Genomic DNA, 22,846 nt, shown 5'->3' on the forward strand with positions numbered 1-22,846 from the left:
TTTAAGGCTAACTTATAAACTTAAAAAAAAATTTAAAAGATTAAAAAATTAATTAAATTTAAAATTAGGGTTTTAGTTAAATATAGCTTTATTAAGCTATAAAGGTTTTAAATATAAAAAATTAAGCCTTATAATAAGTTAAAGACTTTAATTTTAGCTATTAAAAGAAATTAAAACTAAAAAATTATAAATCTTAGTTTAAATTAATCTCTTTTAAAAGGGCTACTTTTTAAGTTTAGAATACTATCTATAACTAATATAGGTATTAACTTTAGTAACTTATATAGAACTTCTAAAATAAAATACTACTATACTAGAGATATTGTTAGAAATAACAAAGGTAGTTTAACTACCTAGACTAACGAATGGTACAATCTGTCTGCCCCTCTGTACTGTTTTCACACGCCACACAGTCTCTTTTCACCTGAACTTCATGCCTTGAACGCACGCACTGTCACTTGAACAGGGCTTCCCCATGATCCAGGGATTTAAAGTTCATTAGTGTTGAGGCTTCCACTAAACCATGAGAGGGGCCGAGCGTTCATGCATTTAGTTTAGTCCGTCTACATGCGGGCAAGAGTGCTACGAACCGACTCGGGTATAATTTTCTTCATCGCCTATTTATATCCTTTATTCCCCACTTTGACGGTCCAAGATCAGTACAGCACCTGAGCCAAGGGATCCTGTTACAGTATGAGAGCCCATGCAGATGCGACCTCCATCCGCCCAGAAGGACTGGGCCTCGTGCTCTTTTCCGTCACTCTCTTCTTTGTCCCCCCGACCACTATTGTCATCGCTCTACGTTGCGTAATCCGCGCAAAACACCATGTATTTGGGACAGATGATACTCTGATGCTGATCGGATGGGTAAGCATATGTACCTCTTGCGACCGCTGATGATAAGTTGAGCTAATTGACACGTCCAAGATGTTGTTCATGGTCGTTGTAGGCGTGGTCTCGAAAGGAACTTACTATGGTCTCGGCGCCAGGGATGCAAGGCTAAATGATTATTTGGTCCTAAAGAGTAAAATGGTGTGACTAACCCTCTAACCCCTATAGCCGGCTGCTGACCTTGACGAATAGCACATATGGTTGTTTCAAACATTTTACTGCTGCTCGCTCGTCTTTATCAAATCATCCATCTGCGTCACTCTTCTCCGAATTGCTGTCAAGAAATCTCACAGGGTTATTGTATGGATAACACTCGCGGCATCGTGTATCTCTACGATAATTGTCATTATGGGACTTTTTACCATGTGCCGCCCTATCCAAGCAAATTGGGATAAGTCTACTGGATCTTGCTCGCCTCCGACTGTCATTACTAGTCTTAGTTACCTTGTCTCAGCTGCAGCTGTTGCAACGGATTGGGTCTGCGCTATCTTACCTGGCTTTATGCTCTATAAAACCCAGATGAAGACAGCCACCAAGGTTTCTATCAGCATTATTCTTGGATTGGGTGTTCTGTAAGATGACTCCGAGAGTGTTGATATGTTGTTTCATTGCTGACTCGCATCTTGAATAGCGCTTCAATCGCCACTATTGTACGGCTTCCATACATTAAGTATTATGCTTATCCCCAAGATTACGTTTGTGAGTGTTACTTTACGCCAAACGAGTCTTAAATTTAATTCAGAGTATAGATAACGTCGGGAATATTACGCTATGGTCTGTCTTTGAGTCAGGGGCGGGTATCATAGCCGGCTCACTCCCCTCTTTACGACGGCTTCTCAAGAACTGGGTCCATTTCGACTCTTCCCATGACCAGTCCCTGGGGAATACTGGGCCCTTCACAGGACAGGGAACATCGTCAGTCACAGGCAAAGCAACAGCGTCCTCAACCGGGCGACGAAATAAGGGTCTCTTGTCCAGTTCCAAGGCAGAAAGACCGTGGGAGCAGTTAGACGATGCATCTTCAAGCCGAAAGATCTATGTTACTGTCGACATGGAGATGCGATCTCTGGAACGGCCGCCAACGTCTTCAAAATCAAGAGAGTCGTTTGGCGAGATGTGAAACCTTCTGTGTTGTAGCTGCATATGATATGATATTTCTTTTACGCCTCATTCTGGTCATATCTTTTGTATCGAACGGGGTCTTCTCAAGGCCTCTGAAATACCTGTTCAAGGGTGACCTCGGAAAAACCAATATACCACGTTCGACGTAAATATTGCAATCCACCCCGTCCAACCTTTGTGAGGCTATATCTTGACAAGATCTCACTTGGCACGAGGACAGGTTTGGGCCCCACATATTGACTGAATCTCCAGTAAAAAAGAAGTTAAATAATAAATTGAAATTTCAACTAAGCTTTCAAACTGCTCCTTCAGAAAGATCTGTTCAAAGTTATGAATAGGCTGCCATGCCGATTTGCTGCGGTGACGCCGCGCTGAGGATGGAGAATGCTGAGTTTTGTGGCAAGTTGTGTAATCTTATCAATGCTTGGCGGTCGACTTTTGAGGGTCCTTACAGGGGAGGTAATGAAATATTAGTGGCCAAAGCCCTCGGAAGATCCAAGGCAGCCAAGTGGGGTGCTCTAAAAATCCTGCTGCTGCCTGAAATGGACGGGAATACTACCTCAACTTTTCAACAACTACTATCCTACATCTGATCACAGCTATCAAGACCGAGCATCTCTTTCACCACCTTTCACCATGGCTCGAGGTATACGTAACAAGCCAACTCTAGCAACAACTTACTAGACGCCTACTAGGCCTCGGACTATTTCATTATATAACCCTTAAGGTCCCTGCCTTCAGGAGTGGATAGACATTGGAAGCATTTATATCCAGTCCAGAGATGCTGACTCTATTATATTTACACTGCATTGCAGATTTTAGACTAATACCTTAGAGGATAATAACCCAGACGTATTGTGGCGTAAGGATAATAAAGCTTTCTGCTACTTTAAAACTTCTTATATTTATAATATAATTAGTAAAGAGTACCTAAGGATCGTGCTATAAGTTATTAATTAATTACTATTTCTTATAACTATTACTAACGAAGTTACTTAGTTAAGATACTTAAATAGGTCTTTTAAACCTCTTAAAACCTTTATAAAGTAATTTTTATTATTTCCCTATAAACTATAATTTTTAACTCTTTACTATATAAAAAGGTTATATATCTTTAAACTACTGCCTAAAGCTGAAATTTAAACCTTTAGCTTACTAGTAAAGCTTATAGCTACTATTAGCCCTTTTACTAATTTATTCTTATAGTATTACTTATAGAGAAATTATTAAAAAGAACTATTAGCCTACTATAGGGTCTTTATTAATTATACTAATAGGCTTTATAAATACTAATTTTTAAATTTTAAAAAATAGTTAAAACCTTTTTAATTAATTTTTTAATAAAATTAAGTTTTTAATAAATTACTTCCTTTTTAAGTAAAAAAAATAATATCTAATTTTTAAATCTAATATATTTATATTTAAAAAGTCAGTATATAAGCTTATAACTTTTTATATACTTAATAATAGTATAAGAAGAGATTAAGGTAAGACTTAGTATTTAATAGCTAAGTAAAACTAAATATTTAATTTTAAAGATATGTTTATAGCAAAATTTAAGTTTAAATATAAAAATATTAAAGAATTATAAAGTAAAAAATTTATATTTATTAAAGTATAGGGACACAGTCTATTAAAAAAGATAAACTTAAGGGCTTTAATGCTTATAGTATTTAATAAGAGCTTAAGGCGAATTTTGTCCCGGAAGAAGAGAAATAGACCTTAATCAGCTGCTCCTGATTCAGGCCATGTATAGGAGTCAACTGCTTAGACAGTTCCTTTAGACTAGGTATCTAACAGAAAGGGCGACACACTATCTGCTTCTCACTCAATTATACTGTTCGATCGGCTCAAGTTCATCAACGGTTGCCAGGATATCCTTGACCTCCTCAAGTCTGGCTGAAGTCAAGGAAGACCGAATCACAGCAAGTACGTGACCCAACCCAAGGGCGCTCGTCTCTGCCAGGGCTATTCTTTTGGCCGTCTTCAGAGTCTTTCTCATGCGACTCTCGCGGGGCTCAAGTTTCGCCAAGATTCGGCAAGCATCATTGAGCCGCTCTTCGGAGACCGACGCACTTACTTCTGGCAGCTCTGTAGTAAGATATAATTTCCACAGTTCCGCTATCGGGTCATCTGACGATGTGTTGCACGCGATAACACCGTCGATCTCGTTCTCACAGTCCACACCCAGTTCAGTCACATCGTTGCATGTCACCAGCGCAACGCTGGGATAAAAGGAAAGATAGCTAGCCAGCTCTGAGCCATATAGAACCTGTTTTAGTAAACTGGAATCGGTACTCAAGGTTAATGTCTCTGGCTTACCTTGATCCTCTGGTTGGCGTCTAGGAACTCCATATTCGTCTACGTGAAGGATTCCACCCCATCTGAGCGCTTCTCGTTTGACGACGTCCAAGCGTTGCTTCAATACCCCCCCTTTTTCAAAATAGCTATTTAAAAGTATATGCCAATAATCTAGGTTATAAAGTGGCAAGGCCTCTGGCCTCCAACCACGTGGCTGATCCCAAACGGGATCGGTCAACTGACTGACCAGGATGTTGACTGCATATACTCTCGAGGATACAAGGTATCCTGGAAGATAGCCGCGACAAATTAATAAAAATTGCCTAATATAATTTTCGTCTTGCAAATTTGGATTGCCGCCGTTCTTGGTGTGTGTTATTTGGAGCGCTGTCGCTTCTTGTACGCCATCTTCAATATCGTGGAGGCTGTGTAGCTAGCCCGAAAATCGATCCTGGAAGTAATCTGTAGCATATCCTAGGTCTATAACCACATTCTCATGGGTGTGCCTCTGAGAGTATGGTTAGTCTTGGGAAAAGGTCGTGAGGAGAAAACATACTTGCCAAGCCCTTTCCCTCTGTGATAGTTTGGCCTCTTCCAGTGCACCTCGTCCTACTATCCTATTCATCAGCCTCACAGGGCCCTTATAGTTCCAAATGCTGAAAGGAATAGCTGATAGACGGAGGAATTCCCGGCTTCTTTGTCCAATTGCTGTACAAATCGTATTTTGCTCTGCCTTGGGGATGAGGCTCAGAGGCACGAGGCCGAGACCTATGGTGGTTATATCTCTCAAACCATCATATTCTCGTATGTGTCGACTTGTTAAAACAAGCCTGGGGCCTGGGCTTACTCCGCTTCCCTGCATATAAACGATCTCTTCTAAGACTAGCCGAAAGATATTTGTGCCGTCGTAGTGACTAATGGAGTCCTCAGTCCTTCTCACGCGGAAGCATTGCTCGTACGGCTCGTCGAGTGGGGAAATCTCGCGCCTCTCATAAACGATGCTGCGTGGCTTGAATAGGGTCCATACTTGGAAGTAAGATATTTAGGCATCGCGCCGGGCCTCGTCAAAAGTCTTTCTGGCCCCAGGCCCCAGGAAAGATGTGGTCGATGAATTTGTCTAGCGCTTCCAAAGTTCTAACGGCTGAAGTCGTTAACGCCAACCGAGCATCTTTCTCGATACAAGCGATCTCGAAGAACAAGTCTGTAGTGTTCATGACTAATTACTATCTTCCGGGGTCGAGTTCTTCGTCTAAAATAGCTGCCTTCGGAAGATGAATCGGAGGATTCTTGGACATCAAATCTTAGACTTTGCACGGTGTCTATGTCGTCCATGTCCCTAAATGTCCTCTGAAGGATTTCTGAAGCATTCTCGAAAACCAGACGGTCTTCAACTGTCGCTCCCGACTTATCAAACTCTCTTTGTTGCCGAACCCGAAATCTCAACATTGTCAGTCTTTTAACAGTTGCCCATGACGTCTAGGCTTGATTGGGAATCTCCAATACTTTCACCTGACGCTGTAATTCTTTGTCCCATTTTAAAGTGGTTCGGAGGAAGGGGAGAGTATCCCTGTTTCGCCAGGGAGTGTATTCGCATATCACCCTCACATCATCAGAATAGGTGTCATCTTCTTCAATGGACGAGAGTTCCCCTAATAGTTTGCATCAGCCGAAGAAATCTATCTAGTCCTGCCAGGAAGGGGGTCTAATCACCTAAAGCGACAGGGTGAACCACTCTCTTCCCTGCTGATGGTCTCTCATTGCTTTTGCTGAGGACCTGTTGGAATATCTGGAAGTTTGATTGGCCGCGTATATTAGCCATGTCAACAGTCATTTAACCGACATATGAATATATCATAGCCAGGCACAATCGCCTAGTGTTGATACGTTGGAAAGGGCGGAATCCCAATGATGATGATCATAAAAACGACAATTTTCAAAGACAAGAGACGCGCCTTCTAAGATCCACACAGAGATCTGGACTTTCCACATGAATGCCGTGCCGTGATGTCAAGTGGCATGTTGTGAAGTAACGTGTTGTCATTTAATTGGTGTTCAATGATGTTATGTTTAAACTGGCTTGAAAATTTGCTTGTTGCTGACTGCATAATCATGTCGGTTGAGCCATCCTTTTACCCCGCACATATCTCTCCCTCAATCAACGGATTCTTGCATATTTTCATGGATATGTTGTCGGGGAATCTTTATTCACTTCACTTTCTCCCTACTTGTAGTGAAACTCACTGATGCGTCCTCTAATCAAAATTGCTAAACAGTATGACTGCCTCAGCCTTCATGAACTCAGATGAACTCAGCAACGCTGGAGGCGAACCCTCACAAGCGGCTCCCAAAAACAGCCCAAAGGAAAAGGCTTCCTCAAAGTCTCGTAAGATCTTGAAACAAAGGACTCTACGGACTATCAATTTCTTGCGGACAGCTCTTCCTGTACGTCAGGAAACGTTCGACTTGGTTGTCGATAATTCAGCCCAAGGGCCGCGTTTCGGCGATCTTTCAATGTATAACATAATTAACATTGTTGACCCGGATGAGAAATACCTCTGGGAAACAGAGGTCAATCGAATTATTGCTGGCTTGGACAAGCCTCAACACCCCTTAGACTCTGCTATGAGTCACCAATTTGGCTCAAGTATCAGCAACTTGGGATTTGCTTGGCTAGAAAGGGTGTCCGACCAACTACTCTGTGCACTATCTATGTGTGCCTTAGACGACAATTTAATGACTGCGCCCGAGCTGCGGACCGAGTTATCGAATCGAGGGTCCATAATCCTGCGAAGCTTTGACAAGCTAGAGACAAGACTCGGCTCAAAACTAGAGATCATACGCAACGCCGGCATAAGTGAACGGGAGACTTCTCGGCGACATACCGACATGAACTCTGACGACCAGTACGTATTACGCAATGGAGTTTCTGGTGTGGATGATAGTGAAGCGCCGAACTACTACCATCTCGTTGACTACGTTACTGAGACTGTGGCTCGACTGCTATGCCAGAGCTTCACATCAGATGAGACCGATTGGGTCAGCTTTGTCATCACAGCACTGGTCAAATGTTCAACAAAGCTCAAGGTTCTGTCCAGAGAACTGCCAGAATATGGTGTTGAGGCTCTGAATAAATATGCTGATGTCCGGCGACTTCTGATGGATTATCCGTTTGTTGCAGCCGAGAACCCATCTGAGATTAGTCTTAATGTGACGGCAGTAGATAGGCATGGCGACCGCAATCCAGATCCAGACCGTGGACTCGAAGATCGCTACGTTGCAACATATGCTTCTGATATGATTGCGATATCAAATTGGCTCTTCCGTATTTTGTGGCATATCCTCAAAGACTTAAACACTCGAAACACTCGAAATAGACATACAGACGAGTTTGAAGTGTCTTCTGTCGTCTTCACGACAGCGGCGCGGTGTCTTCCCGCTATCGCCTTTCAGAATCGACTGGGACATATTTCTGGTTCTTCATCTGGTGTAACAGTCGGGATATATCGCCGTGCTATAGACCTCTTGTCAAAAACTACTGCCATGATTGACGAGAGGACAAGGCAGGAACCCGGACTAGGGATGGGTATATCAACGTTATCAATCAAAACAGGGAATTCTGTATCGCAACGAGATTTCAACTTAAGATACATGTCTGACCTCGTTAGTGTAATGGTCATCTCATCATGTATGGACCCATCTGTAACAGATGATATGGTGAGGGTTTGTGCTTCCTTACGGGTATCACACATTCTATCAAGGATTCATGATGAATCCAAGGGACATACAGCTTTTGTGTCTCTTTACAACACTTTTTCAAGAGATCGACCATTATTACGATGGAGCCATCCTCTATCGGATTACCTCAACTCAAACGGCGTCAGTGCAGGAGTTCCTCAACCCAGGCAGGTGGAAAGAAACCTCCGAAAGAACGTCTTCGAAGCCATTTGGGCAGTTGAACAACAAATCTCAGCATCAGCGCGCAATCGGATCTGGGAATCAGCCAGTAAATGGGCAATGGAGGAGCACGCATACCCTTTCGATAATGTCAGGATGTGCTATACTTGTTCTTGGTGGACTTATGGCTGGTTTCTTCGTCGGATCACGTATAGAAGGCGTTGATCCCTTTAACCTAACCATGTTTGCTTGGATTATAGCGGGATTCATTATCCTAGTTTCGAAGAGCCTTCGCGTCGGCGAGTGGACTTGGAGAGAGTTTCTGAAAGGTCGCGTCACATGCCGAACTGTGCGTGAGCTGGCAAGTGTCACGAATTTGCCGGAGCAAGATATCATAATGCATCTTTTATCATCCGAGAGGGAAACTCCATTGGTTTTTAGAGGACCTTATAATAATGTCTTCTCCAATACAGGGGGTGAGGGATTCTCAGTCGATATCAAACCAACTGTCGCCACACTCTTTGCTAGTGGGTTGATTGTGTTGGAGGTTATTTTGGAGAGTGGTTCCGCGCTTGTGTGCCTCGACATACGGCCTCGCGTAACTGCAGTAACTAGTGGCACTGAGGATAGTGGATATGGCCTGGATATGGTTGCCCATGGCTTAAGTAAACAGCGAATGGTTCATAGGCAGCGCGAACAATGCCGAGTACTGGCTTGTAAGGATCCACCTCTTCAAGACGAAACTGAGAAGGATATTCTGTTCAGAAGACAGCTGCTGCACTGGGAGAAGATTATGGGTGTCTATAATAGGCCAAGTCAAAGTGTCAGATAGGGCGCATGGCTTTTTAAAAATGACCAGACCTCATATGCTGATATGGGCGAGAGACTTGCTTAGAGAAACATCAAAGCCTTTCGTTGCAGGCAAAACTGTTGGAGATTGGTAATCTTCAAATGAGAGATGAATGATCGCCGTGAGCATCGCGACTGATAAGAGGAGGAACATAATAGGGTTACTCGAAACTGTTGTAAGCGAGGGACGAGAAAGCAGATTTACAGAGAGATAGTCTTAATTATCCTGAAATATCTAGTATAGACTAGAGAGTATCCCTTCGTCGTAGAGAAGAGTAACGTGCTTTGGCCTGACCGAACCTCTTTGATTGCCGTCCGGAAGAATTCACAACTTCGTTTTCTCCCTCCTTCGATGTCGCTACAGTGCATCCAGCACAATTCATCATTTCGGGGTCGTTCTTTGACAGGATTTCATCAATCAGGAATTGATATCATCTCCAGAGAGCTGAAAGGATGACTATTGTGTTAATGATAACTGACACAAGGAGCGTTGGTCTACTTTTGAGACGAGGGATCTAGCAAAGAAATGTCGTTGAGATGACAGAGGGCTGAATTCCCAAGTTCTTTCTGGACGAGTCTTTGGGGCTGAATGCGTGATGAGCTAATCCTTCTGTTGTGTTGACTCTGAGGTTATCACCCCAGATCGGTGTGCGATTCCGGATAACTTCATACTCTTTGGTGGAGTGCGTCAAAAGCTCAATGTTATCCAGAATATTCGGTCCAAAGTCAGTCTGCCCAAGATCGGCGAGAATCGTGAAAAAAAAAGATTTAGCCAGGTTATCTGCCGAGATCCAAATATCAGGGAGAGGCATCAACTGGTCGCTATCATCCGCTTTGGAGAGCTTCTCGATCAAGTGTGTGTTTTTCATTTTCTCACGGCTGCAGTAATAAACATTGGGGGAAACGCCATTGTTGCTGAAAGGGACAAAGAAGCAACTGACTTGGAAAAAGTACAGCGCTTTGATATCCTGCACCGATGAGACAACAGCTTTTCTCTTCGTGAAAGAGATATGACCCTTGTAGATTGGAGGGACGTCTGTGTCATTCTCCCCCCGGAAGAACTTCTCGTTGGCAACGTGCATGTCGTTAGTCAAGGCGATTGAGTACCAAGCAAGAAGAGACTCCCCCCACCACAGACTCGCCTTGGCTGTGTCATTCCGTCCTGGGAACGCTGTGCTTCCATCGTTATCGATACCGTTGACGTCGTAGGTAGTTGTTATGTTCACGGTCGTCGTGCCGCCAGATGTGTCTACCTCACAAGATAGCGAAGCTCGTAGCTTAGCACCCCATTGCTGAAGGGCTATCTGGGAGGCACTGCGATCGATGCCCTCAAACTCAATTGTGATACCGTTTACTGCACATGATTGGAAAGGGTTGTTGAGGTATGGCAATGATCCTGGAAGGGTATCTGGCTCCTTTGGATTGTCGCCACGCCAGATCTTGGTGACGGTATATTTGAGGGCGGTGTTGTTAGTGTAGAACTCTGTGCCGATGGGAATGGTCGTGGTGGCGCAGAGGGACTTTGTGTTTGCGGTGAGAAAAGAAGGCCAGTCTGAGAAAGGATTACGATTTTCGCTGGTCGTGTTAGGATTTGCCGTGGCCATGGAAATAGTCTCGTAGCCTTGAGTCGCTACGCTGAGAAACGCGATAAGTGCCGTTGCGATCAATCCCCCAACAAGAACAACTGGAGTGAACCATACATACGGGTAGGGTCTGCTAAGGGTGTATGAGAAATATGAAGCATGCATGGTGAGGTTTGGCGACTCGCGGGTAACTAGAGTAAGTAGTCTACGATGCGAAAGAGCTGTTATTTTATTTATCAGCTAGTGCGTAAGACCAATCTACATGCAGCCATCGTAGTTGAGATCTTATACCATTATCGGTGAGATTTCTCTGGGGGCCAAATTGTAGCGCTGTGGAGTCTCGCAGAGATATCCTCAAACACGGCACAACCAGAAGCCGACGGGACGATTTAATAGAGAGTTATGCTTAATAATTACTATGAGAAAAGTCATGAAAAGCGAGGGGCTAGTGACCGCGCATGAGGCGAAGGGCGCGAAGGAATATCGCCGCTTACAGTCCCGGACATAAATAGACATCTTAGCGTGTTCCCAGTAACAGCTCGTCTGTCCTCAGCGAAGCCTATGCACACAGCCTCATAATTACTTCTAGAATTCTATACATTTGTTGAGTAAAACATTGCTGCGTTCTAATGTTAACGCTCATAAATCCAGCGAAACTAAGAGTCATGGCATGGGAGGCGTTACCTTGCACAACGTGTGATGGGGAAATGGCAATGCTCAGAGCCATTTAGAATTGAAGAACCATGTCGGCTCTTAGTATTACAACTGCTATATATGTCAAAAGATACCCTTAAACCATAGACCATATTAAGTAGCGAGAGATCTGTGGCCACTCCAAGCGTGGCTTCCAAAAGGCCACTCGCAAACCAACAGGCCAGTCCCGCAGAGTATCATCTCATCCCCCAATAAAAATAAAGTCCCAAGACGAGCTTAGTTCGATACGCCAACGGGGGTCAAGCAAACAAGAGCTTGTCCAAGCTATAGTGCGAAATGAGTTAGCATCTGCTCTTCGCTGCCAAAGAACAAGACTTACCACAGGAAGGACACAGCATCGTGCTCGTTTACCACTGGCAGCGCAGATGGCTTGGAAGTCGGCGGCATCAGTTGGGGACTCAGTGGCTATTTATCGTGTTAGTTACAATTTGTGCCGTGGGATCAGAGATATACTCACGTGAGTCGCATTCAACGTCTGCAACCCCAAGAACATCGAGGGAACAACACTCAGGGTTTCCATAGAGACTGTCGGGGCAAGGATCAAAGTTGGCGGCCGCAGCGCTGGTGGATGAGCTGGGAGCGGACTCTGTGGAGGAGCCTGGGGCAGAGGTAGCCGCTGACGAAGCAGGGCTAGAGGTGGCGGGGTTGGCGGAGGAGCTGGTGTCTGCGTCTCTCGTTGGAGCGGAAGAAGAATCAGCAGGGGAGGTGGCAGGAGAAGTCGTAGGGCTACTAGTCTCTGCACCAGTACTGGATGGCGCGTCAGACTGCGTGTTGGATGATACCGATGAACTGCTTGCTGGTGCACTAGCTGAGGTGCTCGAAGCAGCGTCATTGGTCGTCACCTGGCTGGCACTAGACGTCCCGGCATCAGAGGATGATGGTCCAGTACCACTAGAGCTACTAGATGGAGTGGCGCTATCGCTAGGTCCCTGAGTAGCGGAGCTGCTGGGTCCAGATGAACCAGGACCTCCGGAGCTGCTGTCACCGGGTGAAGTAGGTGACGGACTATTGGTCGTAGGCGGGACTTCGACAATAACGGTCGCTGGACCAGAGCTTGCGGTAGGGCTAATGGTAGTTGTAGAGGGCTCGCCATTGCCATCATCCCCAGTTACAGTGCGGGTAACAAACGAGGCGGCAGTGGAAGATGAGTCAGGTCCCGCAGGAGAACTTGAAGGTGGAACCTCCACGATAACAGTTCCGGAGCCTGTTGACGCAGAAGGGGAAATAGTTGAAGTAACTGGATCATCCGTTGGGTTGAGGGTGCTACCAGTGGTGGTCACAGTGATAAAAGGTATAGAAGAAGACGATGAGACAGATCCAGCGGAGGAACTGGAAGGCGGAACCTCGACTATGACAGTTCCGGAACCTGTCGACCCAGATGGGGAAATAGTCGACGTAATGGGGTCGTCTGTTGGGTTGAGGGTATTGCCAGTGGTGGTAACAGTGACGAATGGGATTGAGGAGACAGACGACGCCTGTGAGCTTGGCACAATAATAATAACAGTGCCTGGACCAGTTGGTCCAGATGGGGAGATAGTTGACGTAACTGGATTGTCTGTTGGGTTAAGGGTACTACCAGTGGTGGTAAGAGTGATAAAGGGCACAGAAGAGGGCGATGGAACCTGGGAGCTGGGGACGACAACAATAACAGTGCCAGGATCAGTAGGATTACTGGGAGGAATAGTGCTTGTGCGAGGATCATCCGTGGGAGAAAGGTCTCCTGGAGTAGTGACTGTGATGTAAGATGCAGAAGGCGATGTATTGGTTGTGTTTGGGACCTCAATAATGACACTACCGGTTGCTCCCGGCTCATCAGGAGTGATGGTAGTAGTGGAAGGGCCGGTAAGAGAAGGGAAGTCTCCAGTAGTAGTGACCGTGACATATGGAATAGAAGAGAGAGGGACCCCATTGGCTCCAGGAGGAGATGTTGGGACTTGAATGATTACGATACCTGGCTCGCCAGGCTTAGTTGGGGGATAGGTCTTGGTGACAGGGTGATTGCCAATATCATCAGGGTTCGCAGGAACAGTAAAGGTGAGGTAGCCTCCATCTGGAGGAGAGCCGTTGCCGTTGCCGTTGGTAGCGCTACGAAGAAATAATGAGTGGTGTTTCATATAAGTGTCGACGACACGGGGAACGAACCTTGTCAGCGTTGTCAAGCTTGTCGAGACATCAGTCAGGACAGTGCTTAAAGACGTGGGAGCATTGGTGACATGCACAACAAGGCCATCATCAAGGATAATGTCGGTGTTTGCAGGGAAGTAGGAGTCGATGAGGATAGGCTGCTGGAACTGATATTCAATGGGCTGAAGATTGATGACGGTTGAGCAAAGAGGATCAGCAGAAGCTTGGGCAAGTGCAAGCTCCAGCATTGCTGAAGCGGCCATGATACTCTTGGACTTCATGATGATCAACGAGTGCTGAAAGAGAGGAAGAAGCGAGTGTTATGAAGGAAACGAGTGTAATCAGGAACTGATGAGAAGATATCGTTGAGATTCAAGTAATTGCTACTGAAATAGGCTGAGGAGGAGATGTATATACGTGTCCAAACCAGCCAACCCAGATGTTGATTCTTGAATAACAACAACGCTCGGCATTGAGGTAATTCCTAATGTTTGAGTTCACAAATGCCGACACAACCGCCATGACCCGACCTCCCACCGCAAACGTGAAGCCTTTCAGCTCCCATCGCAACGCTTTGTCTCTTGACAACCCAACTATTGACACTATCGCCTGCCTGTCTCACATTCTCTCCGCTAAGCGAGGCCCCATCGGAGATATTAGCCGCCGATCACCTTCCCGAAACAGGTTTGACGTGGGAACCGTTATGCAAGGCAGAGAAGATAGTATTGCCTCGTTTGGACGGATCAACAAGCATTGAGTTTTTGCTTCAGCTGCGTTGCCCATGCTTAGTCTCAAAGTTGCAAATGTTGCGATATCGCGAGGTATGAAAGTGTCAAAGTAATCTCAGAACAATTTGGGTACTGAGAGGCTGGCGATATATAATACTTGAACGAAGGGATGTTTTCGCCATGGCAGACACACAAGTCCCTTAACAACTTTCACTCGTTCACACATTTGTCACTCGCTTCGTCACTCGCTTCAAAATGCAGACCTTCAAGTCTCTCATCCCCCTCTTCCTAACTGCCAGTCTTGCAGTCAACGCAGAGACAACCTCCTGCGTTACCTCAACCAAGACCTTTCCCACCATCACCTCCATCATCGTCGAACCGACCAGTACTTGGTCCGGTAACGGCACAGGTGGCGGTCCTCATACTGTGTATACAACTGAGTATCACGAGTTCTGCTCCACGGGTCTGCGTCTGCACACGTACACCGTCACTGAGGCTTGCCACAAGGAAAAGTGTCAGCCTCGCAGTACTGGTGTTCCGCCTGGCTTTACCTCAACTGTTACCGTTTGTAACTCTTGTGGTGAGAAGCCTATCACTGCGACGCTGACTGTCCCGTGTCCTGAGGCTACGGCTACTAAGGGTCCTGGCAAGCCGCAGCCCGAGCACTGTGAGACATGCCATGATCAGGGCAAACCGTCTAGCAAGCCAAAACCCGTTCCATCTGCCCCTGCTGTGAAGCCAGTCCCTACGGGCCCTCAGCCAGAAGAATGCAGCACGTGCGGCTCCAACCCTCCATCTGGTGGTCCTCCTCATCCTCCCAAGCCAACCAACCCTGGCGAGGACAAGCCAGAGCACCCCAACACTCCTACATGCACCACCTGCGGCGGACCAGGGCAGAATTCTAACCCCCCTGCTCAGCCCAACCCTCCTGCTACATGCACTACTTGCGGTGCTGGAGGAGAAGCTCCCCAACCCCCTGCCTCCCTCGCAACTTCTGTCGTGCCCGGCCCCTCTGGAGAGAAGCCGGCTACTAGTCCTACCAACCCTGCTCCTGGAGAACCATCTGCTATCACTGCTGGCGCTGCCAAGGCATCTTACGTTGAGCTGGGTCTTCTTGGAGTCTTTGGTTTTGGGTTCATCCTTCTTGGAATTCCTCTCTAGATCATCTTAGTATAGCTTCATAGTCAGCGTTATGTGGCTGAAAGTGTTGACATGGATGTGGTTTTAGTTGGATGTTGTTGAGTTTGGGAACATGTATCTGTACGCATGTGCTTAATCCCGACTTTGGCTACTCGATGGAAAGATTTAATAATTTCCCTTCTTGTACATAAAGACATACTAGCTTCATAATCAAATCATCGAATCGCAATGACTGTGTCAATATAGCTGAGTATGGGAACTCCTACTGACCTTCATATGTGATGCGTTGTAACAGCAAACAGTTCAGCTCTGATGGTAATTCTCTTCACGCTAAGCAATGCATAACAGGGAATATTTTTTTTTTGAATCCAGCAGTGATCATCAACTGATATTTCCCTGCTGTCGCTAAAAAGATGCCCATGCGTAGCTGTCATATCGAATCAAGTAGCGATCAACAATTATTCTCTGACGTCTGAGACATTGCCAAGGGAGAAGCTGTCAGCCATGTTGCCGGTAACATCGTGGCGTGGAGAATTGCCCGCAACTCCAACTAATTATATGGAAATTCTCCGCATTTAAGGATAAGATCGGCGGCTCGTTCCTGGTTTTGTCTAAGACAATCGTCACGGCAGTTGCATGAGTCAGGTCCTTAGTTTGGATCGAGTAAGTAACAATTGATTCATGATAAGTCCCTCGCTGCTTCGGCAATTAGTCATTTGTGATAGCGAGTTCCGAAACTGTTTTCAAGGGATTCTCCTTGCAGTTTTGGTTCGATTTTATCAACAATGATGCATTGCACTTCCGTGCCGTGTCTCAGCAGTGACAGCACCGCAATTGATGGAAGCTTTATCCAGTGATTGTTCTTATTTCCACTTCTAAATGTAGCAATTAATCTGTTTATTGAGAGCTTGAAATTGATTCTATAGCGCGTTTTTATATTATACAAAGGTAATGGAGATCTTGTTCCCCCTTTCAAGGGACTTACGAGGTTTATCGGTCAACATACACCCATAGGTTACTGAGTTCAGCTTGTTTATTCTTATTTGAAAATTCAACACTCTGGGGTAAGCAAGTTTCTAGACATTGGGACATGATGATCTGCAGATGAATCGAGTTAGCGCCTTGGGTTTGACAACTCGGTTGGCCTTATCAAGGACACGGTCCATCCTCGTGCATCAAGAGAGGACGATGCAAAGCTGAGAAGCATTCCAAGCTGCAAAGTCCCCGGTCAATAGCGCCGGAAATAGAAGTCATCTTGTTCAACTCAGAGTCGTTGAGGAACGCGAGGTTGGAAAATGATATCCAGAATACCAAGGAGAGATAACTTGTCTCGGAGCTCTAGAGCATCTTTTTCTATAAAGACTGCATCTTGCACCAGCTTTCCAGATATTTCATCACCATCACTCAGCATTCAAACACTTCATCACACTCACTCTTCAGTCTTTCCAATCCAATCTTTCAACACCGCAACTATGCAGTTCTACACCATCGTCTCTCTCCTCCTCGCCGGCACTGCCTACGCCGCGCCCGCTACTTCCTCCAACGGCTACGAGGCTTGCCCCAGCGGTGGCCTCTTTGGCAACCCCCAGTGCTGCAGTCTCAACCTCGTCGGTGTTCTCTCCGGCGACTGCCGCTCTCGTGAGCTCGCCCTTAAATCTTCAAGATCGATAGTTACTGATAGTGATAATAGCTACCAAGACTCCCAACAGCGCCAAAGAGTTTCAGGAGATTTGCGCCGAGTCTGGCCAGAAGGCTCGCTGCTGTGGCCTCTCCGAGATTGTAAGTTTTTTAGTTCTGCTTTCACGATAATAGAGTGGCTGACCGTCATATAGCTTGAGCTCGGCGCTTTCTGCCAGAAGCCTGTCGGTGTTGCTGCTTAAGCCCGCGATGGGGTTGTCACTTGCTATTCGGGGTAGGGTAGTCCGAAGTTGTGGGCGCGTGTTCTAATATTGGCGGAGGATCCTGAAAACCGCAAGTAACAGTGGACTCTGCTCTAGATCCATCGCATGATTAGGTAGCAATCTAAGGTTCCTGTTATCTTTGCAATGTGTTGTCTGTCCACCTGCCTCAAGCTACCCGTGATACGCTTTTGGAATCCAAAGATAGGAATGGGTTGTATTCAACAGCCGTTCGACATGCCAACGGTGAGGATCTTGTCTGGGCTTACTAAGATTACCTCTCAGAACGCCTAGGCGAAAGTGACAGCCTAAATAGGATCATCGAGATGGCAACGCTGGTTGGAGGATACTCTTTAGCAACGCGAATGTCCCCCGGTAGAATTGGATAATTATGGACGATGTAATTTGATGAACCTACAAACGAGGGCCGCGCATGTAACACAAAACTGCCAAAAGTACAGACTCGCCAGTTTCCGAAGGCCGAATGAGGCGTCTGACATGCGTCAAGAATTCCCCGTCCGTCACCACAGAAGGATATCCCTGCAACCTCGCTACTACCAACCATCATGCAGACCAACCAACACACGTTCTGACCCACTGGCTAAAGCACACGCTCGCGTTCTTGCGCCTGCGATTGGTGCACGAACCTTGTCTGCAGGGTAGACGAGCGGAGGACGGGAGGAAAGTTTGCTCCGTTTAGATGAGATTGAGGCGCATGAGGCAGAATGCGTAAAATGCTCAACAGACTCATAAATGGATTGCTTACGATGGGTCCGACGTGAGTTCCCCACTGAAGATGACTTAACGTACGACCTCGGAATGCAAAGCCCGTGATTGCGGTAGACGTAGGACTCTCTTTGGTTGGGGGCGTGTATTGGAGATGATCGCGAACCTGCCCGAGACCTGCGCTGCAAGTACGTTGAATGTACAGAAGCACGGTCATAGTGACATCTAATCATCGGACAGCATGATGCGACGCTCACAAGTTCAGGTCAATAATCACAAGAAATTATCTTTTCTCGATATAACCTCCGGCTGCACGCCAAGATATGATCGCCCAGCTCCGACCACAGGGCTGACGCTTGCAACTGAACTTGTTTCGCCGCAGCGTATCCCCGGGCGAGATTGGCGGGCGGCTAGGAGAGTTACAGCCCGGGCTCCTCTTGGCGGCACGGCTTTTCCTAAAGCCCTCAATTACCGTTTGAGCTTCCCATGCTGTACTAGCCTGACAGACGGGTAAGCGGGAACGGCACAAGAATTATCGGAAGCTAAGGACCTACCCGGCCGCCGTGATGGCTGCAGCGAATGGAAGGATTCTTGCTCTGTTTTACATGTTTTGGGGGCCAGATATGGAATGCAACGTCGCGTAGGTGCGCTGCGTGACTTGTCGGGTGATTCATCGGATAAGAACAATGTCCTTCCGCATGGATCTTTTGCACAATTGCAAGAATGGAAGATGCCGAAGTTCTGTGCCGTCCAGGGGTTTAGATCCTTTGCTGTCTGTGGGTGGTACGATGAGTGCGTTATCGCAAGAACATGTCTCTGATTGTCCCAACTGCGAATGCTGACGGGTTTTCAAGCCCACTAAAATCAAGTAGTGAAGCAGGGGTGTTGCAGGGGCCTGTTCGCCAGAACCAACATCGAAACTTTGTTCTCGACTTGGGCATTCGTAAAAGCATGTCCAGCAGCATAACGAGGATCCCGAATCCTTCCATTTGGGATACCCAATTGCTACATTACCATGCAGCAGAACAACAAAAATCCGCTTTAGTTTCTTCTGCATTCTCGTTTCCGTAGCTCAAACCCCAATTAGCTACCGCGTTCCCTTTCTCCGCAATAATGCACAGTCCATCCGGAACACGGCCCAAGAAGAGACTCGCCTGCGACAGGTGTCACGCTCGAAAACTACGATGCTCTGGTGACCTGGATGGTTGCACACGATGTCTTGGTGACGATTTGGTCTGTGTTTATAGCCCTGCTCTCAAGGTCGGACGACCTAGCAAGGCGTCGATGGCCGGCAGAGAGATACAGCAAACACAGTCTGTCCCCAACGCTGCGTTTTATGGCGTTTCTGATAGAGATGCACTAACTGCGGATTCGGGGATATCCATGCCGCCATCACCTCCACAGCTCGGCGATAGTTGCATTACAGGTAAGTCTCCGTCCTTCGCCAATCTTGTATGCACCGCCGTTGATCTTGTTTCAGATCATACAGCACTCTTCAACTCTTTCGACTTTACCAACACCTTCGACAACTTCAACGCCACACATTCGTTTCTCGACATGCCCATTGATGAAGAGCTGTGGCCTCTGGCGACAAGCACACCTGTTTCTTCGAACGATCTCAACATCGATCCACGCCTATGTGTAACGAATGAAACAGCGAATGCATCTAGCCCGCTAGAAAGACTATCGAGCCTCCAGCAGGAGCTTTTACGAACGAAACTGCCCCCCGTTCACGCGAGGGGCGTCGGCACTCAACCTCGGCCGGCGAAATACACAGAAGCAGCCATGCGACCCGTCCAAGAAACCCTGGGTGTCGTGACCGAGCTTTTACACCAATGTGTGAAAAGTAATGGCGATGCGACAGACCCAGTCTGTTCCAATTGGCAAACAGTCCTTCACCTGGTCCTGACGCCCCTGTCTCTTCTACTATCTACATACGATCAGATACTACAAGAGATCCGTAACGCGGTATCTTCATCTGTATCGAACCAGGATTGCCCGCTGTTCGACTCGCTGGACTGCCGCGTCGCCGGCCTGAAGCTTGATCCGCCATTGAGATTGATCTTGCTAGCGACTGTGGTGGACTACCAATTGAAACATCTGTATCACTCGGTGAGGACGTTTCAGTCCAAGTATATGCATTCAGGGAATCTGGGAATAGCGGATTGTATGTCGTCGTCGACTATGGCTGAGGTTCAGTCCACGATTCGGTCGCTGCTGGCGGTGACTAGAAGCACATTGCAGCAATCACAAGAAACATAGATGAAATACCATCAAAGGCTAAATAAAACGAGGAATAGATGGCGGTTTTTGTGCTGATGCAGGAGAGGATAGGCATCAAGTAGACGAGTAGACTTGGGCAAGTTCTTTAAGATGCGATAAATAGGCCTTGTTTTTCCTCGATCATAACCAAAGAATTCCGCTTGCCCTTTCAGTCAGCATCATCATTCATTGCGTGGTATGTGAACACGTACACATATCTCCCTAGAACGATTCCAAACATCGTCGATAGGCTAGCCGTTATCAAAAGCTATCAAACAAGCAGGATAATCAATAGATGATAATCTACACACTTAGAACCAAGTAGCCGGCTTGTAGCCCGGAAAGAGTTAGAAAGACTGCTGGGGACTGATAGCCTAGTGAGAACCGGACCGGCACCGGCTGGCAACATCCTATTCGGGGAAGCGGGGAACCTAGTGCCGCGTTCTACAACCCCGTCGTATCCGACGATCGGCAACTCATTTTAGGACGCAGGACGATAAGAGACCTCTCATGGAGTGCAGGCTAGATGGCTATTCGAGATTCATGACAAACCTTTTACTGACTAACAACCGGCTGAGATGGAGAACAACAAGGCAATGGAGCTAATTGTGTATCCGGTCGTTGGAGGACAGTGCCAGAAAGCTATTCACTGTGCGTTTATGACCGAGCCGGTTGCACTTTTCATGTTCAGGATAGCGCCTCACTTGATACAATAAGTAATTATATAAATAAGTTCGATACCCAAAGCCATGATCTGTATACCCTCATCAGCATCAACATTCAAGTATTCGCCCTTGGCAATAGCGCTATGACTCGAAGCTTCCCTTTCAAGGTCTAGACCCTTTTCTACTGCCGATACATCATGACAAAAGACTGACAACTGTTTTACAGCTGGACGACCCGTCTCTCCTTCACGAGGAGTCTCTATTAAACGGCCAATGGGTCCAATCCCAGTCCGGCAAGCGTTTTGACGTTGAAGGTAAACTCAAGCCACCATACGCAGAAAGCGAAGAAAGAACAGAAACTCATACAATCTTTTGTAGATCCTGGCTCGCGTCAGATCTGGGCCACTAGTCCTACCAACGAAGTATCTGATGTTGATAAATACGTTCAGTCGTCAGATGCCGCCTTCCAAAGCTACCGCCACATGAATCCTCGCCAACGAGCTAAGATCCTACTCAAGTGGCATGAACTCATCACCAATGCACGACAAGACATCGCCAAGATCGTCGTGTTCGAAACCGGCAAACCGATGGCAGAGGCACTCGGTGAGGTGGATTATGCCCTTGGTTTCGCTTGGTGGTTCGCCGGCGAGGCTGAGCGTATTAGAGGGTCTGTCGCGCAGCCTTCCATATCCGATCGCCGAACTTTTGTCATCAAGCAGCCGATCGGTGTATGTGTTGCTCTTGTCCCTTGGAACTTCCCTGTTGCTATGATCATCCGCAAGGTTTCGGCTGCTCTAGCGGCAGGATGCACCATGATTGTCAAACCGTCGCCTGAAACACCGTTTAGTGTTATGGCCCTGGCAGACCTTGCCCTTCGCGCGGGTCTGCCCCCTGGAGTGCTTAACGTTATCTCAACTGATAACGCCAACACCCCATCGGTCAGCGAGACACTCTGCAAACACCCGCTTGTCCGCAAGGTTACCTTTACTGGTAGTACTGCTGTAGGCAGCATCGTCGCAAGACATTGCAGCGAGGGACTGAAGAAGGTCACTATGGAATTAGGTGGTAATTGCCCTTTCATCATCTTTGATGATGGCGATCTTGAGCAAGCAGTTGCAGCTCTTATGATACTCAAGTGGCGAACAGCAGGCCAGGCTTGCACCCACGCCAATCGAGTCTACGTCCAAAGCGGCGTTTACGACAAGTTTGCGCAGATGATGCTCGACGCGACGAACAAGCTCCGCGTGGGACATGGAGCTGATTCCAGTTCTACTATGGGGCCACTGACTACTGCTCGTGGTGTTGACAAGGTCAAGAAACATGTCCAAGATGCTGTCAGCAAGGGAGGAAAGGTCCTTTGTGGAGGCAAACAGCCACAGAATCTGAATGGGTACTTCTTCGAGCCAACCATCATTTCGGGCATGACCTCGGACATGCTCACAACTCAAGAAGAGATCTTTGGACCTATATTAGGTCTGTACAAGTTCGAGACCGAAGAGGAGGTTGTGAAGAAAGCAAATGATACGTCGATGGGTTTGGCATCTTACTTCTTCACCAGAGACGTCTCCCGAACATGGAGACTTCTGGAAAGCTTAGAAGCTGGAATGATCGGGATGAATACAGGTATGTTAATCTGTGCCGCTGAGTTTTCCATTGAGACTAACTACTGTACAGGTAACGCCTCTTGTGCCGAATCTCCATTTGGTGGAATCAAAATGTCAGGCTATGGCAAGGAAGCCGGCAAGGATGTGGCTATTGAAGAATACCTTATCCAGAAGACGGGCACTCTGACAGTTGAGGAGGGGCCCAAGTTGTAAACTGATTATTGGCCAGAAATGAACATCCAGTGATTTTACCTGAATTGATGCATTGTTAAGCAAACATTGATGACCTTCTTTTCTGAGAGTTAGGTTTAGACGAAAAAAGATAATCGCGAACTTGCATGTCAT

The 22,846-nt window shown here is 46.8% G+C and overlaps 8 protein-coding genes across 8 annotated transcripts; 5 read left to right on the forward strand and 3 right to left on the reverse strand.

Moving 5' to 3' along the window:
• Positions 1-1,254: 1,254 nt before the first annotated feature.
• FSUBG_9371 (uncharacterized protein) lies at positions 1,255-2,011 on the forward strand (the record flags this gene model as incomplete). Its single annotated transcript, XM_036687877.1, has 3 exons — positions 1,255-1,463; positions 1,523-1,590; positions 1,641-2,011. The coding sequence occupies 3 exons, from the start codon at positions 1,255-1,257 to the stop codon at positions 2,009-2,011; spliced, it is 648 nt and encodes a 215-aa protein (XP_036535114.1).
• Positions 2,012-3,841: 1,830 nt separating this feature from the next.
• On the reverse strand, positions 3,842-4,368 carry FSUBG_9372 (uncharacterized protein; the record flags this gene model as incomplete). The annotated part of the gene is made up of 2 exons (XM_036687878.1): positions 3,842-4,285; positions 4,336-4,368. 2 exons carry the CDS (start codon positions 4,366-4,368, stop codon positions 3,842-3,844), a joined length of 477 nt encoding a protein of 158 aa, XP_036535115.1.
• A 2,220-nt stretch (positions 4,369-6,588) lies between these two features.
• Positions 6,589-9,040, forward strand: FSUBG_9373 (uncharacterized protein; the record flags this gene model as incomplete). The annotated part of the gene is made up of 2 exons (XM_036687879.1): positions 6,589-7,897; positions 8,196-9,040. 2 exons carry the CDS (start codon positions 6,589-6,591, stop codon positions 9,038-9,040), a joined length of 2,154 nt encoding a protein of 717 aa, XP_036535116.1.
• Positions 9,041-9,572: 532 nt separating this feature from the next.
• FSUBG_9374 (uncharacterized protein) lies at positions 9,573-10,805 on the reverse strand (the record flags this gene model as incomplete). Its single annotated transcript, XM_036687880.1, has 1 exon — positions 9,573-10,805. The coding sequence occupies one exon, from the start codon at positions 10,803-10,805 to the stop codon at positions 9,573-9,575; it is 1,233 nt and encodes a 410-aa protein (XP_036535117.1).
• A 765-nt stretch (positions 10,806-11,570) lies between these two features.
• Positions 11,571-13,759, reverse strand: FSUBG_9375 (uncharacterized protein; the record flags this gene model as incomplete). The annotated part of the gene is made up of 4 exons (XM_036687881.1): positions 11,571-11,618; positions 11,674-11,759; positions 11,812-13,439; positions 13,497-13,759. 4 exons carry the CDS (start codon positions 13,757-13,759, stop codon positions 11,571-11,573), a joined length of 2,025 nt encoding a protein of 674 aa, XP_036535118.1.
• A 702-nt stretch (positions 13,760-14,461) lies between these two features.
• Positions 14,462-15,367, forward strand: FSUBG_9376 (uncharacterized protein; the record flags this gene model as incomplete). The annotated part of the gene is made up of 1 exon (XM_036687882.1): positions 14,462-15,367. One exon carries the CDS (start codon positions 14,462-14,464, stop codon positions 15,365-15,367), a length of 906 nt encoding a protein of 301 aa, XP_036535119.1.
• A 1,451-nt stretch (positions 15,368-16,818) lies between these two features.
• Positions 16,819-17,226, forward strand: FSUBG_9377 (fungal hydrophobin; the record flags this gene model as incomplete). Its single annotated transcript, XM_036687883.1, has 3 exons — positions 16,819-16,984; positions 17,037-17,125; positions 17,179-17,226. 3 exons carry the CDS (start codon positions 16,819-16,821, stop codon positions 17,224-17,226), a joined length of 303 nt encoding a protein of 100 aa, XP_036535120.1.
• A 1,857-nt stretch (positions 17,227-19,083) lies between these two features.
• Positions 19,084-22,714, forward strand: FSUBG_9378 (succinate-semialdehyde dehydrogenase; the record flags this gene model as incomplete). The annotated part of the gene is made up of 5 exons (XM_036687884.1): positions 19,084-19,396; positions 19,451-19,938; positions 21,124-21,211; positions 21,276-22,520; positions 22,572-22,714. 5 exons carry the CDS (start codon positions 19,084-19,086, stop codon positions 22,712-22,714), a joined length of 2,277 nt encoding a protein of 758 aa, XP_036535121.1.
• Positions 22,715-22,846: the final 132 nt, after the last annotated feature.

The sequence above is a fragment of the Fusarium subglutinans genome (assembly GCF_013396075.1).
Source record: "Fusarium subglutinans strain NRRL 66333 chromosome Unknown NRRL66333_c0000144, whole genome shotgun sequence".
In the NCBI taxonomy this organism is placed as follows: domain Eukaryota; kingdom Fungi; phylum Ascomycota; class Sordariomycetes; order Hypocreales; family Nectriaceae; genus Fusarium; species Fusarium subglutinans.